Raw genomic sequence first — 13,630 nt, forward strand, 5'->3', positions numbered from 1 at the left:
GGTTTGACCACATATCAACCTTAACTTGTTTCTTTATGTTTTAAAAGAACCTCCCACTTTTACACCAATGGAATTTCCCTCAAAATCTCCATATTGTTTGGCCTTTCTCTTAAAATACAGTTCTAGGAAAAGGAAGAGAGTATCATCATGGACTGAGCATCACTATGTGCCAGACACTTCTGTAAAACTGTCCCACTATACTGTACCAAGAGCCAAGGAAAGCATTAGCACTTCCAATAATGCCTTGCACTTTTGTATAAGACGTATGAACAGGGAAGGGGTTTTCAAGCTGCTTCTCTGAACTTGGGAGCCATTTTAAAACCTACTTAAGGAGACTCTTTAAGATAATCATAATATATAGAGTTACGATTTTCTTTATATTGGGGCACACTTAGAAGAGAAAGTAGTTGGTTTACTATCTACAAATCTTGAGAGGATGCACTTACTTAGGATTTATTTCGGCAAGAGCTGGATGCTTGTTGCTGTTCCATACCCTGTAGTTGTGTGTATTCTTCCATGCTGTAACAAAGGTTGTCCCATAGTCTGATAATATCTTCTCATTATCTGCCAAGTAAATATTTGAAAGAATTTTTTTTCTCCTGGACTGAAGCCAGTCAGGAATGTGAAGATTAACAATCAAAAAAAAGGTAGAAGAATAGATTTACCCCTAAGTTCCCCTGTTCTTTTTTGGGAGGATACCAGATGTCAGGAAACTTGTTAAGAAGCTATGTGGGGAAGTGGACCAGATGGCAGCTTAGTGAGGTGTGAAATTTAGTTTGTCCTCCAGAGCAGCTAGTAAATAGCCAGGAACAGTACAGAAAAACTGCTGGGGCCACATCAGTAACCGGACACATAGGGTACACCAGTCTGGACAAGCTGGATCAGATGTAATCCCACGGTGAGTTCCCTAGACCTTGGAGGTCAGCCTGCCTTCCCCACAGGCTGCTTTCCGGAGAGGAAAGGAAAGAGAATTGAAAGAGACTTTACTAACAGCAAGGGGCTGAGCTCAACCAACGTCCAATTGTGGAATTAATTAACAAATTCTGACTAATAAAAAGAGTCCCCAGCTCAGCTAAACCTCGAATAAAAGCTAAGGTTACTAGGTTTTTGCCCCAGCGCAGAGGCAGCAAGGCAGACGGGGGCGGGGAGGGGGGGGGGGAACAAACAAACAAACCCAGAGGTTTTTTGGATCAGACAGCATAAAATACTTGAAAAGGTCTGGACCCTGAAAAAAGAAAAAAGAGGGGGCACATAGGACCTGGAGATATGTAGAGAAATGTACCACCTTAAGCTCTTGATTAACAAACCTGAGGAACAGGGGTCCTGCTGTGAAAAGGACTTTTTTTTTTTTTTGCTTTGTTTCTACCACTTAACTGCTCTCAGGCTCCAACTGCCCCAGGCAAGGTGGAATTAAATTTGTCTGAGAGACAACCAAGTTGGTCAGGTGAAAGGAGGTAATTCCCCATAGTCTGTGCCTTCCCCAGGAGAAGGGTGGGGCCCAGCTCAGGTGGAATCCCTTCCTCAAGGAATTCAGACCCCGGGGACTGGACAGCTGAAGGAATTAAAGCTGGCCTGTCTGAATCACAACTCCAGCAGGAAGAGTCTGCTGCAGCTAAAAGACAGCATCACTTAAAGCTGGTGGGACCTGTAGGATAAGAAAAAGAGAGTCTAGGAGCTTCATAGGAAAGTCCATCAACTTGCTGGGCTTTACCCTCAGGGAAAACTGATGTAGACGACTCTCCCCTCCTGAGAGGAGGCCAGTCTGATCGGGGAAAATCTGACTGGGGTCTAGAATACCTAAGTAGACCCTCCTAAGAAGAAGAAGAAAAAAAGGCATCATATGGAAGGGCAAGAAAAAAGAAAATAGGAACTGAGAAATTCTGATCCATTAAACAAAACCTATGCTAGAGGTCTAGAATAAGCTGAACTGAATGTCAAAGAACAGTGTGCTGGTTTGAAATTATGTATGTACCCTAGAAAAGCCATGTTTTAATCCTAATCCCATTTTGTAAAGGCAGCCATTTCTTCTAATCCCTATTCAGTACTCTATATTTGAAAATGTAATTAGATCATCTCCCTGGAGATGTGACTCAATCAAGAGTGGCTGTTAAACTGGATTAGGTGGAGATGAGTCTCCAGCCATTCACATGGATCTTGATTGGCTTACTGGAATCCTATAAAAGAGGAAACATTTTGGAGAATGTGGAAGATTCAGAGAGAGCAGACAAGAACGACAAAACCACGAGAAAAAGAAGGTCCAAAAGTCAGCAACCTCTGTAAATGAAGAAGGAAAATGCCTCCCTGAGAGCTTCAAGAAACAGAAAGCCAGGAGAGAAAGCTAGCAGATGATGCCACATTTGCCATGTGCCTTTCCAGGAGAGAGAAACCCTGAACTTCATCAGCCCTCTTGAACCAAGTTATCTTTCCTTGGATGCCTGTGACTGGACATTTCTATAAACTTGTTTTAATTGGGACATTTTATCAGCCTAAAAACTGTTAACTCACAACTTATTAAATTCCCTTTTTTTAAAAACCTTCCATTTCTGGTATGCTGCATTCCAGCAGCTAGCAAACTAGAACAAACAGAGAACAAAGCCATCCAGCAAGAAAATCTTGGGTAAAAGAGTGAAAACAATCTCCAAAACAAACTAAGGAAATTAAATGTCTAAATACCAGCAAAAAATAATGAATTATACTAGGAAAATTGAAGATATGGCCCAGTCAAAGGAACAAACCAACAATTCAAATGAGATATAGGAGTTGAAAATACTAATTCAGAATGTTAGAACAGGCATGGAAAACCTCATCAAATATCAAATCAATGAATTGAGGAAGGATATAAAGAAGGCAAAGAATGAACAAAAAGAAGAAACTGAAAGTCTGAAAAACCAAATAACAGAACGTATGGGAATGAAAGACACAGTAGAAGAGATGAAAAAAAACAATGGAAACCTATAATGTCAGATTTCAAGAGGCAGAAGATAGGATTAGTGAACTGGACAAAAAGACATCTGAAATTCGACAGGCAAAAGAAATACAGAGAAAAGAATAGGAAAATATGAGCAGGGACTCAGGGAACTGAATGACACCATGAAGCACAAAAATAAACATGGTGAAGGAGAAGAGAAGGGAAAAGGAAGAGAAAAACTAATGGAGGAAATTAGCACTGAAAATTTCCCAACTCTTTTGAATGACATAAAATTACAGTTCCAAGAAGTGCAGTGCAACCCAAACAGAATAGGTCTAAACAGATGTACTCCAAGACACTTACTAATCAGAATGTCAGATGTCAAAGAGAAAGAGAGAATCTTGAAAGCAGCAAGAGAAAAACAATCCATCACATACAAGGAAAGCCAATAAGACTATGTGTAGATTTCTCAGCAGATACCACGGAGACTAGAAGACAGTTGAATGATATATTTAAGTTACTAAAAGAGAAAAACTACCAACCAAGAATTCTATATTCAGCAAAACTGTCCTTCAAAAATGAGGGGGAAATTAAAACATTTGCAGCCAAAAGATCACCGAGAGAATTTGTGACCTAGAGACTGGCTCTGCAAGAAATAATAAAGGGAGCACTAGAGACAGATAGGAAAAGACAGGAGAGAGGGGTGTGGAGAAGAGGACAGAAATGAAGACTGTTATTAAAGGTAAAAAGAAGAAAAATTAAATATGACATGTAAATCCAAAAGACAAAATGGTAGAATAAAGTACTGCCCTTACAGTAATAACACTAAATGTTAATGAATTAAACTCCCGAATCAAAAGACTTAGACTGGCAGAATGGATTAAAAAACAGGCCCCATCTATATGCTGTCTATAGAAGATGCATCTTAGATGCAAGGGCAAACATAGGTTGACATGGAAAGGTTGGGAAAAGATATTTCATGCAAACAACAATCAGAAAAGAGCAGGAGTAGCTATACTAATATCCAACAAATTAGACTTCAAATGTAAAACAAGTAAAAGAGACAAAGAAGAACACTATGTATTAATAAAAGGAACAATTCAACAAGAAGACATAACAATCACAAATATTTACGCACCAAGCCAGAATGCTCCAAAATACATAAGGCAAACTCTGAAAACACTAAAAAGAGAAATAGACACATCGACCATAACAGTTGGAGACTTCAATTCCCTGTTCTCACTAATGGACAGAACATCTAGACAGAGGATCAATAAAGAAACAGAGAATTTGAATATTACAACAAACGAACTAAGCTTACATGGCATTTATAGAACATTACACACCACAACAGCAGGATACACTTTTTTCACAACTGCTCACAGATCATTCTCAAGGATAGACCATATACTGGGTCACAAAGCAAGTCTCAATAAATTAAAAGACTGAAATAAATCAAAACACTTTTTTGGATCATACAGGAATGAAGTTGGAAATCAATAACAGGCAGAGGACCAGAAGATTCACAAATATGTGGAGGCTGAACAATATACTCTTAAACAACCAGTGGGTCAAGGAAGAAATTATAAGAGAAATCAGTAAATACCTTGAGGAAAATGAAAATGAAAACACAGCATATCAAAATTTATGGGATGCAGCAAAGGCAGTGCTAAGAGGGAAATTTATTGCCCTAAATGTCTAAATTAAAAAAGAAGAAAGAGCAAAAATTGAGGCATTCACAGTCCACTTGGAAGAACTAGCGAAAGAACAGCAAACTAACCCCAAAGCAGGCAAAAGGGAAGAAATAATGAAGATTAGAGCAGAAATAAATGAAATTATGAACATGAAAACAATTGAGAAAAAAGAAGTTGGTTCTATGAGAAAATCAGTAAGACTGATGGGCCCTTAGTGAGGCTGACAAAAAGAACAAGAGAGAGGATGCAAATAAATAAAATCAGAAATGGAAGAGGAGACATAACCACTGATCCCACAGAAAAAAAGGAGGTAATGAGATGATACTATGAATAATTTTATGCTAATAAACTAGACAATGTAGATGAAATGGACAACTTCCTAGAAAGACATAAATAACCAACACTGACTCAAGAAGAAATAGATGATCTCAACAAACCAATCACAAGTAAAGAAATTAATTTAGTCATTAAGAAGCTTCCTAAAAAGAAAAGTCCAGGACCAGATGGCTTCACATGTGAATTCTACCAAACATTCAAGAAAGAATTAGTACCAATTAGGTAGTACCAAGGCTACCTAACTCATTCTATGAAACCAACATCACCCTCACACCAAAGCCAGACAAAGATATTACAAGAAAAGAAAACTACAGACCAATCTCTCTAATGAATATAGATACAAAAATCCTCAGCAAAATTCAATCCAACATTAAAATTTTATACACCATAACCAAGGAGGATTCATTTCAGGTATGCAAGGATGGTTCAACATAAGAAAATCAATTAATGTAATATACCATAACAACAAATCAAAGCAGAAAACGATATGATCATCTTGATAGATGCAGAAAAGGCATTTGACAAAATTCAACAGCATTTGACAAAATTCAACATACTTTCTTGTTGAAAAGACTTCAAAGAATAGGAATAGAAGGGAACCTCTTCAACATGAGAAAGTGAATATAAGACAGACTCACAGCTAACATCATCCTCAACGGGGAAAAACTAAAAAATACCCCTAAGATCAGGAACAAGACAAGGATGTCCACTATCACCACCGTTATTCAACATTGTGTTAGACATTCTAGCCAGAGCAATTAGATAAGAAAAAGAAATACAAGGCATCAAAATTGGAAAGGAAGAAGCAAAACTCTCACTGTTTGCAGATGATATGTTGAAAACCCTGAAAAATCCACAGCAAAATCACTAGAGCTAATAAATGAGTACAGGAAAGTAGCAGGTCACAAGATCAACATTCAAAAATCTGTAGTGTTTCTATATGGTAGTAATGAATAATCTGAGGGGGAAATCAAGAAAACAATTCCATTTACAATTGCAACCAAAAGAATAAAATATTTAGGAATAAACTTAACTAAAGAGACAAAAGACCTACAGAAAGAAAACTACAAGAAATTGCTAAAGAAATCACAGAAGACCTAAATAATGGAAGGGCATACTGTGTTCATGGATTGGATGAGTAAATATAGTTAAGATGTCAATTCTAGAGGAATTCCAGGCCAAGGTGGCGGCTTAACAATGTGTGCATTTTAGTTCGTCCTCCAGAACAACTACTAAATAACCAGAAACAGTACAGAACAGCTCCTGGGGCCACATCAGTGACCAGACACACAACTTACCCAGTCTGGATCAGAAGGACCAGCTGTGAGCCCCCCCAGAACCGTGAGTTCCCCAAGCCACAGTGGACAGAGCCCCTCCCCAACAAGCTGCTCCCAGAGGGGAAAGGAAAGAGACTTAACCAGCTGCAGGGGCTGAGCCCAACCAAACTGCAATTGTGGAATTAATCAACAAATTCTAACTACTAAAAATAGGCCCCCCAGCTCAGGTGAACCTGGTCAAAGCGGAGATCGCTCATTTTTGCCCCGGCACCAAGGTGGCAGGGCTGATGGAAAAAGGAAAAAAAAAAATGAAACAGGATTTTGTGGCTGTGTTTCTACAAAGGTTTGACTGCCTTTGGATACAGCAGCAAGGCTTCTCAGGCTGCAACTGCCCCAGGCATAGGCAGAAACAAGCTCGTTTGAGACTTGTCTGGAGCCTGTGCTTTCCCCAGGGGAGGGATGAAGCCCAACTCAGGTGGAATCCCTCCCTCAAGGAATTCAGATACCAGGGCTTGGTAATTTGAAGTCATTAAAACCAGCCTACAACCTCTCCTCTGTCTCCACCACGCCCCCAGCCAAAGTTAAAGGTACCACATCATCTTATGCTGGTGGGACCTGCAGGTAGACAAGCACCACACACTGAGCAGATTAAGAAAAACAGAGTCTAGAGACTTCACAGGAAAGTCTTTCAACCTGTTGGGTCTCACTCTCAGGGAAAACTGACGCAGGTGACTCTTTCCCCCTGATAGGAGACCAGTTTGGTAGGGAAAAATCCGGCTGGGGTCTATAATACCTAAGTAGACCCACCTAAGTGTGGGGGGAAAAAGGCACCATACAAGCAGGGCAAGAAACAAGAAAACAAGAACTGAAAAATTCTCCTCTGTCAAACAAAACCTAAGCTAGAGGTCCAGATAAAACTGAACTGAATGTCAAAGAACAGATAGATAACAAATTCATCCAGCAAGAAAACCCTAGGTAAAAGAATGAAAGCATTATCTCCAGAATAAACTAATTAAGGTAATTAAATGCCTAGATGCCAGCAAAAAAAAACAAATCATACTAGGAAAACTGAAGATATGGTTCAGTCAAAGGAACAAACCAACAATTCAGATGAGATACAGGAGCTGAAACAATTAATTCAGAATATACGAACAGACATGGAAAACCTCATCAAAAACCAAATCAATGAATTGAGGGAGGATATAAAGGAAGGAAGGAATGAACAAAAAGAAGCTTTCGAAAGTCTGAAAAAACAAATCACAGAACTTATGGGAATTAAAGGCATGATAGAAGAGATGAAAAAAAACAATGGAAACCTACAATGGTAGATTTTGAGAAACAGAACATAGGATTAGTGAACTGGAGGATGGAACATCTGAAATCCAAGAAGAAAAAGAAAACATAGGGAAAAGATGTCAATTCTACCTAAATTGATTTGCAGATTCAATGCAATACCAATTAAAATCCCCAAAACTTACTTTTCAGAAATAGAAAGACCAATAGCTAAATTTATCTGGGAGGGCAGAGTGCCCCAAATAGCTAAAAATATCCTGAGAAAGAAAAATGAAGTCGGAGGTGTCACACTACCTGTCTTAAAGGCGTGTTACAAAGCTACAGTGGTCAAAACCAGCATGGTACTGGCATAAAGACAGACATAATGGCCAAGAGAATCAAATAGAGTGTTCAGGTATACACCCTCTCATCTACAGACAATTGATCTTTGAAAAGACAGTTAAGCCAACTCACCTGGGACAGAATAGTCTCTTCAATAAATGGTGCCTAGAGAATTGGATATTCACTTGAAAAAGAATGAAAGAGGATTCATATCTCACACCCTATACAAAAATGAACTCAAAATGTGTCAAAGACCTAAACATTATATCTAAGACTATAAAAGTTTTAGGAGAAAATGTAGGGAAATATCTTATAACTCCTATAAAAGGAGGCAGTTTCCTAGATCTTACACTCAACGCATGAGCACTGAAGAAAGAAAGAAAGAATGGAAACTCCTCAAAATTAAACACTTTCGTGCATCAAAGAACTTTGTCAAGAAAGTAAAAAGCCTACACAATGGGAGGCAATATTTGGAAACTACATATCAGATAAGGGTCTAGTATCCAGAATATATAAAAAGAGTGTTCAACTCAACAACAAAAAGACAAATAACACAACTACAAAATGCAAAAAACATCAACAGACACTTCTCAGAAGAGGAAATACAAATGGCTAAAAGGCATATGAAAAGATGGTCAATTTTCCTAGCTATTTGGGAAATGCAAATCAACACCACAATGAGATATCATCTCACACCCACAGAATGGCTATTATCAATAAAACAGAAAACGACACGTACTGGAGAGGATGTGGTGAAAGAGGCATACTTATCCATTGTTGGTGGTACTGTAAAATGGTTTGGCAGTTCCTCAGGAAGCTAAGTATAGAACTGCCATATGATCCGACAATACCACTGATAGGTATCTACTCAGAGTACATGAGGGCAAGGACACAAATGGACACTTGCTCACCAATGTCTACAGCAGCATTATTTACAATTTTCAAGAGATGGAAACAGCCCAAATGTCCATCAACAGATGAGTGGCTAAACAAGCTGTGGAATATGATGGAATATTACGCAGCTGTAAGAATATTACATGTATCATGACTTTATTGTCTTTGGGGTACGCTGCACTTGTTGGATCTGTAATTTTAAGTCTTTCATAAGAGTTGGGAAATTTTCAGTGATAATTTCCTCCATTACTTTTTCTTCTCCTTTTCCCTTCGCTTCTCCTTCTGGGACACCCACAACACGTATATTCACACGCTTCATATTGTCATTCAATTCCTTGAGTCCCTGCTCATATTTTTCCATTTTTTCCCCCTATATTTTCTTTTTCTTCTCGGATTTCAGATGTTCCATCCTCCAGTTCACTAATCCTATGTTCTGTCTCTCGAAATCTACCATTGTAGGTTTCCATTGTTTTTTTCATCTCTTCTACTGTGCCTTTCATTCCCATAAGTTCTGTGATTTGTTTTTTCAGACTTTTGATTTCTTCTTTTTGTTCATTCCTTCCCTTCTTTATATCCTCCCTCAATTCATTGATTTGGTTTTTGATGAGGTTTTCCATGTCTGTTTGTATATTCTGAACTAATTGTTTCAGCTCCTGTATCTCATCTGAATTGTTGGTTTGTTCCTTTGAGCCATATCTTCAATTTTCCTAGCATGATTTGTTTTTTTTTGCTGGCATCTAGGCATTTAATTACCTTAATTAGTTTATTCTGGAGATTGCTTTCACTTCTTTTACCTAGGATTTTCTTGCTCGATGAATTTGTTGTCTATCTGTTCTTTGACATTCAGTTCAGCTTTATCTGGACCTCTAGCTTAGGTTTTGTTTAACAGAGGAGAATTTTTCAGTTCTTGTTTTCTTGTTTCTTGCCCTGCTTGTATGGTGCCTTTTTCCACCCCCACACTTAGGCGGGTCTACTTAGGTATTATAGACCCCAGCTGGATTTTCCCAGACCGAATTGCCTCCTATCAGAGGGAAAGAGTCACCTGTATCGATTTTCCCTGAGAGTGAGACCCAACAGGTTGAAAGACTTTCCTGTGAAGTCTCTAGACTCTGTTTTTCTTATCCTGCCCTGTGTGTGGCGCTTGTCTGCCTGCGGGTCCCATCTGCAAAAGATGATGTGGTATCTTTAACTTTGGCAGACTCTCCCTGCCGGGGGCATGATGGAGACAGAGGAGAGGTTGTAGGCTGGTTTTAATGACTTCAAATTACCAAGCCCTGGTATCTGAATTCCTTGAGGGAGGGATTCCACCTGAGTTGGGCTTCATCCCTCCCCTGGGGAAGGCACAGGCTCCAGACAAGTCCTCAAACAAGCTTGTTTCTGCCTATGCCTGGGGCAGTTGCAGCCTGAGAAGCCTTGCTGCTGTATCCAAAGGCAGTCAAGCCTTTGTAGAAACACAGCCACAAAAACCTCTGCTTCCTTTTTTTTTTTCTTTTTCCATCAGCCCCCCTTGGTGCCGGGGCAAAAATGAGCAATCTCCGCTTTGAACAGGTTCACTTGAGCTGGGGGTCTATTTTTAATAGTCAGAATTTGTAAATTAATTCCATAACTGGCATTTGCTTGGGCTCAGCCCTTGCTGCTGGTTAAGTCTCTTTCCTTTCCCCTCTGGGAAGCAGCTTGTTGGGGAGGGGCTCTGACCACTGTGGCTTGGGGAACTCACGGTTCTGGGGGAGCTCGCAGTCAGTCCAGCTGGTCCAGATTGGGGTATGCTGTGTGTCTGGTCCCTGATGTGGCCCCAGCAGCTGTTCTGTACTGTTTCTGGTTATTTAGTAGTTGTTCTGGAGGACGAACTAAAATGCACACATTGTTTAGCCGCCATCTTGGCCCAGAACTCGCTTCATGACTTTATTCATGAAGTACGTAACAATGTGGATGGACCTTGAGGACATTTATGCTGAGTGAGATTAGCCAGAAAAAAAACAGGACAAATACTGTGTGGTTTCACTGATATGAACTAATTAATGAATGAACTTGAAGAATTTCAGTTAAGAACAGAGGTCATCAGGAGATAGAAATAGGGTAGAGATTGGGTAACTGGAGCTGAAGGGATACAGCTTGTGCAATAGTACTGATTATAAAAATTCAGAAATGGATAACACAATACTACCTGATAGTAGCATAATAATGTAAGTACACTGAATGAAATTGAATGTGAGAATGATAGAGGGAGGAGGGCTGGGGGCACATATGAACGCAGAAGGAAAGATAGATGATACAGATTGAGATGGTATAATCTAGGAATGCCTAGAGTGTACAATGATAGTGACTAAATGCACATATTTTAAACTGTTTTGCAAGAGGAAGAACAAAGGAATGCCAATATTGCAGGGTGTTGAAAACAGAAGGTCATTCATAGTTTAAAAGTTCAATTTCTGCATGAGATGACAGCAAAAGATGTTTATTTGGTATAAAATTTATATTTTGACTAGTGTATTTCCTAATATAAGTTATATGAGCAGGTTAACTGAACACCATAAGTACATGGAGATTTTGTAGGTTTGTCCAGTGTGATGTCCCGATAAATTCCAGAGTGATGTGAACAGTGAATAAAGGAGTACCTGAAAAATCCCCTTGGAAGAATGGCGACAAAGGTGGAAAATTCAATTCAACTTCCCCATTTGGAGAATTTCTGATATTCTCATAAGCAGTGGGGATAACCAAATTAATAGGCTGAGCCCTCAATCTTGGTGTTTGTTCATATGGAACTTAATCCCGCAAAGGATAGGCTAAGCCTACTTAAAATTAGGCCGAAGAGTCACCCCCAGAGAACCTCTTTTGTTGCTCAGATGTGGCCTCTCTCTCAGCCAACACAGCAAGCAAACTCACTGCCTTCCTTCCCTCTACATAGGACATTTCTCCCAGGGGTGTAAACCTCCCTGGCAACATGGGATAGAAGTCCTAGAGTGAGCTGGGACTCAGCATCAAGGCACTGAGAAAACCTTCTTGACTGAAAGAGGGAAGAGAGAAATGAGACAAATGAAAGTGTCAGTGGCTGAGAGATTCCAGAGTCGAGAGGTTATCCTGGAGGTTATTCTTACGCATTATATAGATATCTCCTTTTAGTTTAAGGTGTATTAGAGAAGCTAGAGGGAAGTGCCTGAAATTGCAGAGCTGTGTTTCAGTAGCCATGTTTCTCTAAAAGGAATGTATAATGATAAAGCTTTCACAATGTGACTACATCATTGTGAAGACCTTGTATCTGATGCTCTTTTTATCTATGGTATGGACAGATGAGTAAAAAATATGGGTTGAAAATAAACAAATAACAGGGTAACAAATGTTAAAATAAATTGAATAGACAAATACTAGTGATCAATGAAAGGGAGTGATAAGAGGTATAAAAAAATAGGGGAATAAAGGTTAAAATATATTGAGTAGATGGAAATACTAGTGGTCAATGAGAGGGAGGGGTAAGGGGTATGGTGTATCTGAGTTTTTTCTTTTTTCTTTTTATTTCTTTTTCTGGAGTGATGCAAATGTAAAAAATTATCATAGTGATGAATATACTACTATGTGATGATATTGTGAGCCACTGATTGTACACCATGCATGGAATGTTCGTATGTTAAGAATGTTTGTGTTTGTATGTTGTTTTGGTTTGTCAGTAAGAAAAAAAAGAAAGAAATTAAAGCATGGTCACCTAAGAATGGCATTTTTCTGGGACTGCCTAATAATGATGCTTAACTCTTACTATGTTACTACCATGCATATATGTATTTAAATATATATATATATTTGAAACGATTAAAACTTAATTTGATAGTAGAGAAATAAAAAGAAGCTATGTAGCCACTGGCAAGACACTTAATCATTCAAACATTCATTTTCCTAATGGAAAGTAAGAGGGTCGAGCCAGGTATTTTCAGGGTTCCCTACAACTCCAAAATCTTTTCATCTTGTTTTTACCAAGATTATGGGGATGGAATTTTTTTGTTTTACACAACAATTATAGGCTTGATGGTGGGTAAACATACTGATGTAAATATATGGAGTAGACAATTAAAAGATCTTTCTATCTTTTCACAAACGTCATTTTTCTAAGAAAAGACTAAGAATGAATATATAGATTGGTTCTTTTAGCCTCCTTTTCTTGTCTTTGGACTTTGTCTCAGTTTTTAATGTTTCATTCTTTAGTTTCCATGTATTTTACTGTCAAAACACATAAAATAACAATGGGGATTTTCATATTTAATGATTAAAACTTTTCAACTTTATAAATACCATGGGAAGCTTCAATGTAGCATGTTTTTTTCCATATGGAAGAACAAAAGAGGTTTGAAGAACTGATTAAAATGGCTATTGCTTCATACACTAAAATGTTGCTTTGTTTGACAATGAAATACAAATACCTTCTGCTCCTGGGAAAGGAAGAGAAAGACATATACAGTCCTCAAAGGGAGCTAAAAGAAGTTCTTTTAAGAACCTATTTCTCAAGCAGTTCATTGGGCTGAATATCCTCTTTTGGCCTGGTTAGGAATATGGGGCTGAGCCAGACTGGTTGGGTTTAAGATCCATCTTACCCTGACCAGATAAATGAGGAGGCTCTGTAAAAATGGGGATGACATAGTATCTACCTCCAGAATTGCTGGGAAGATGAAATGAGTTATTAGATATAAAGTGCTGAGAGCAGTTTCCTGCACATTAAATATTCAAAAACATAACTACTCATATTATTGACTGCTCACAGCTCCCTGGGCAAATATTTTAAAGTGGTAAATTAAATACTCCTGAAACTACATTACTGATGGAGACTGAGGGTTCTTTCCTAGATCACTGAGTTAGGATTTAATTTTGGTGCCTTATCTACTCCAGCTAAAGAAGGCAGATAGTCTAAAATATTCCATTAACAA

At 38.6% G+C, this 13,630-nt stretch overlaps 1 protein-coding gene across 4 annotated transcripts in view; it reads right to left on the bottom strand.

The window, feature by feature from the left end:
• The window catches only part of AVL9 (AVL9 cell migration associated), a 184,818-nt gene that overhangs the window by 41,825 nt on the left and 129,363 nt on the right, over positions 1 to 13,630 (bottom strand). For all 4 annotated transcript variants that reach the window (XM_077120366.1, XM_077120361.1, XM_077120360.1 and 1 more), the window contains one exon: positions 447 to 564. In XM_077120366.1, the coding sequence (XP_076976481.1) occupies positions 447 to 564 (118 nt within the window). The remainder of the gene's footprint in view (positions 1 to 446; positions 565 to 13,630) is intronic.

The sequence above is a fragment of the Tamandua tetradactyla genome, chromosome 1, assembly GCF_023851605.1.
Source record: "Tamandua tetradactyla isolate mTamTet1 chromosome 1, mTamTet1.pri, whole genome shotgun sequence".
NCBI lineage: Eukaryota > Metazoa > Chordata > Mammalia > Pilosa > Myrmecophagidae > Tamandua > Tamandua tetradactyla.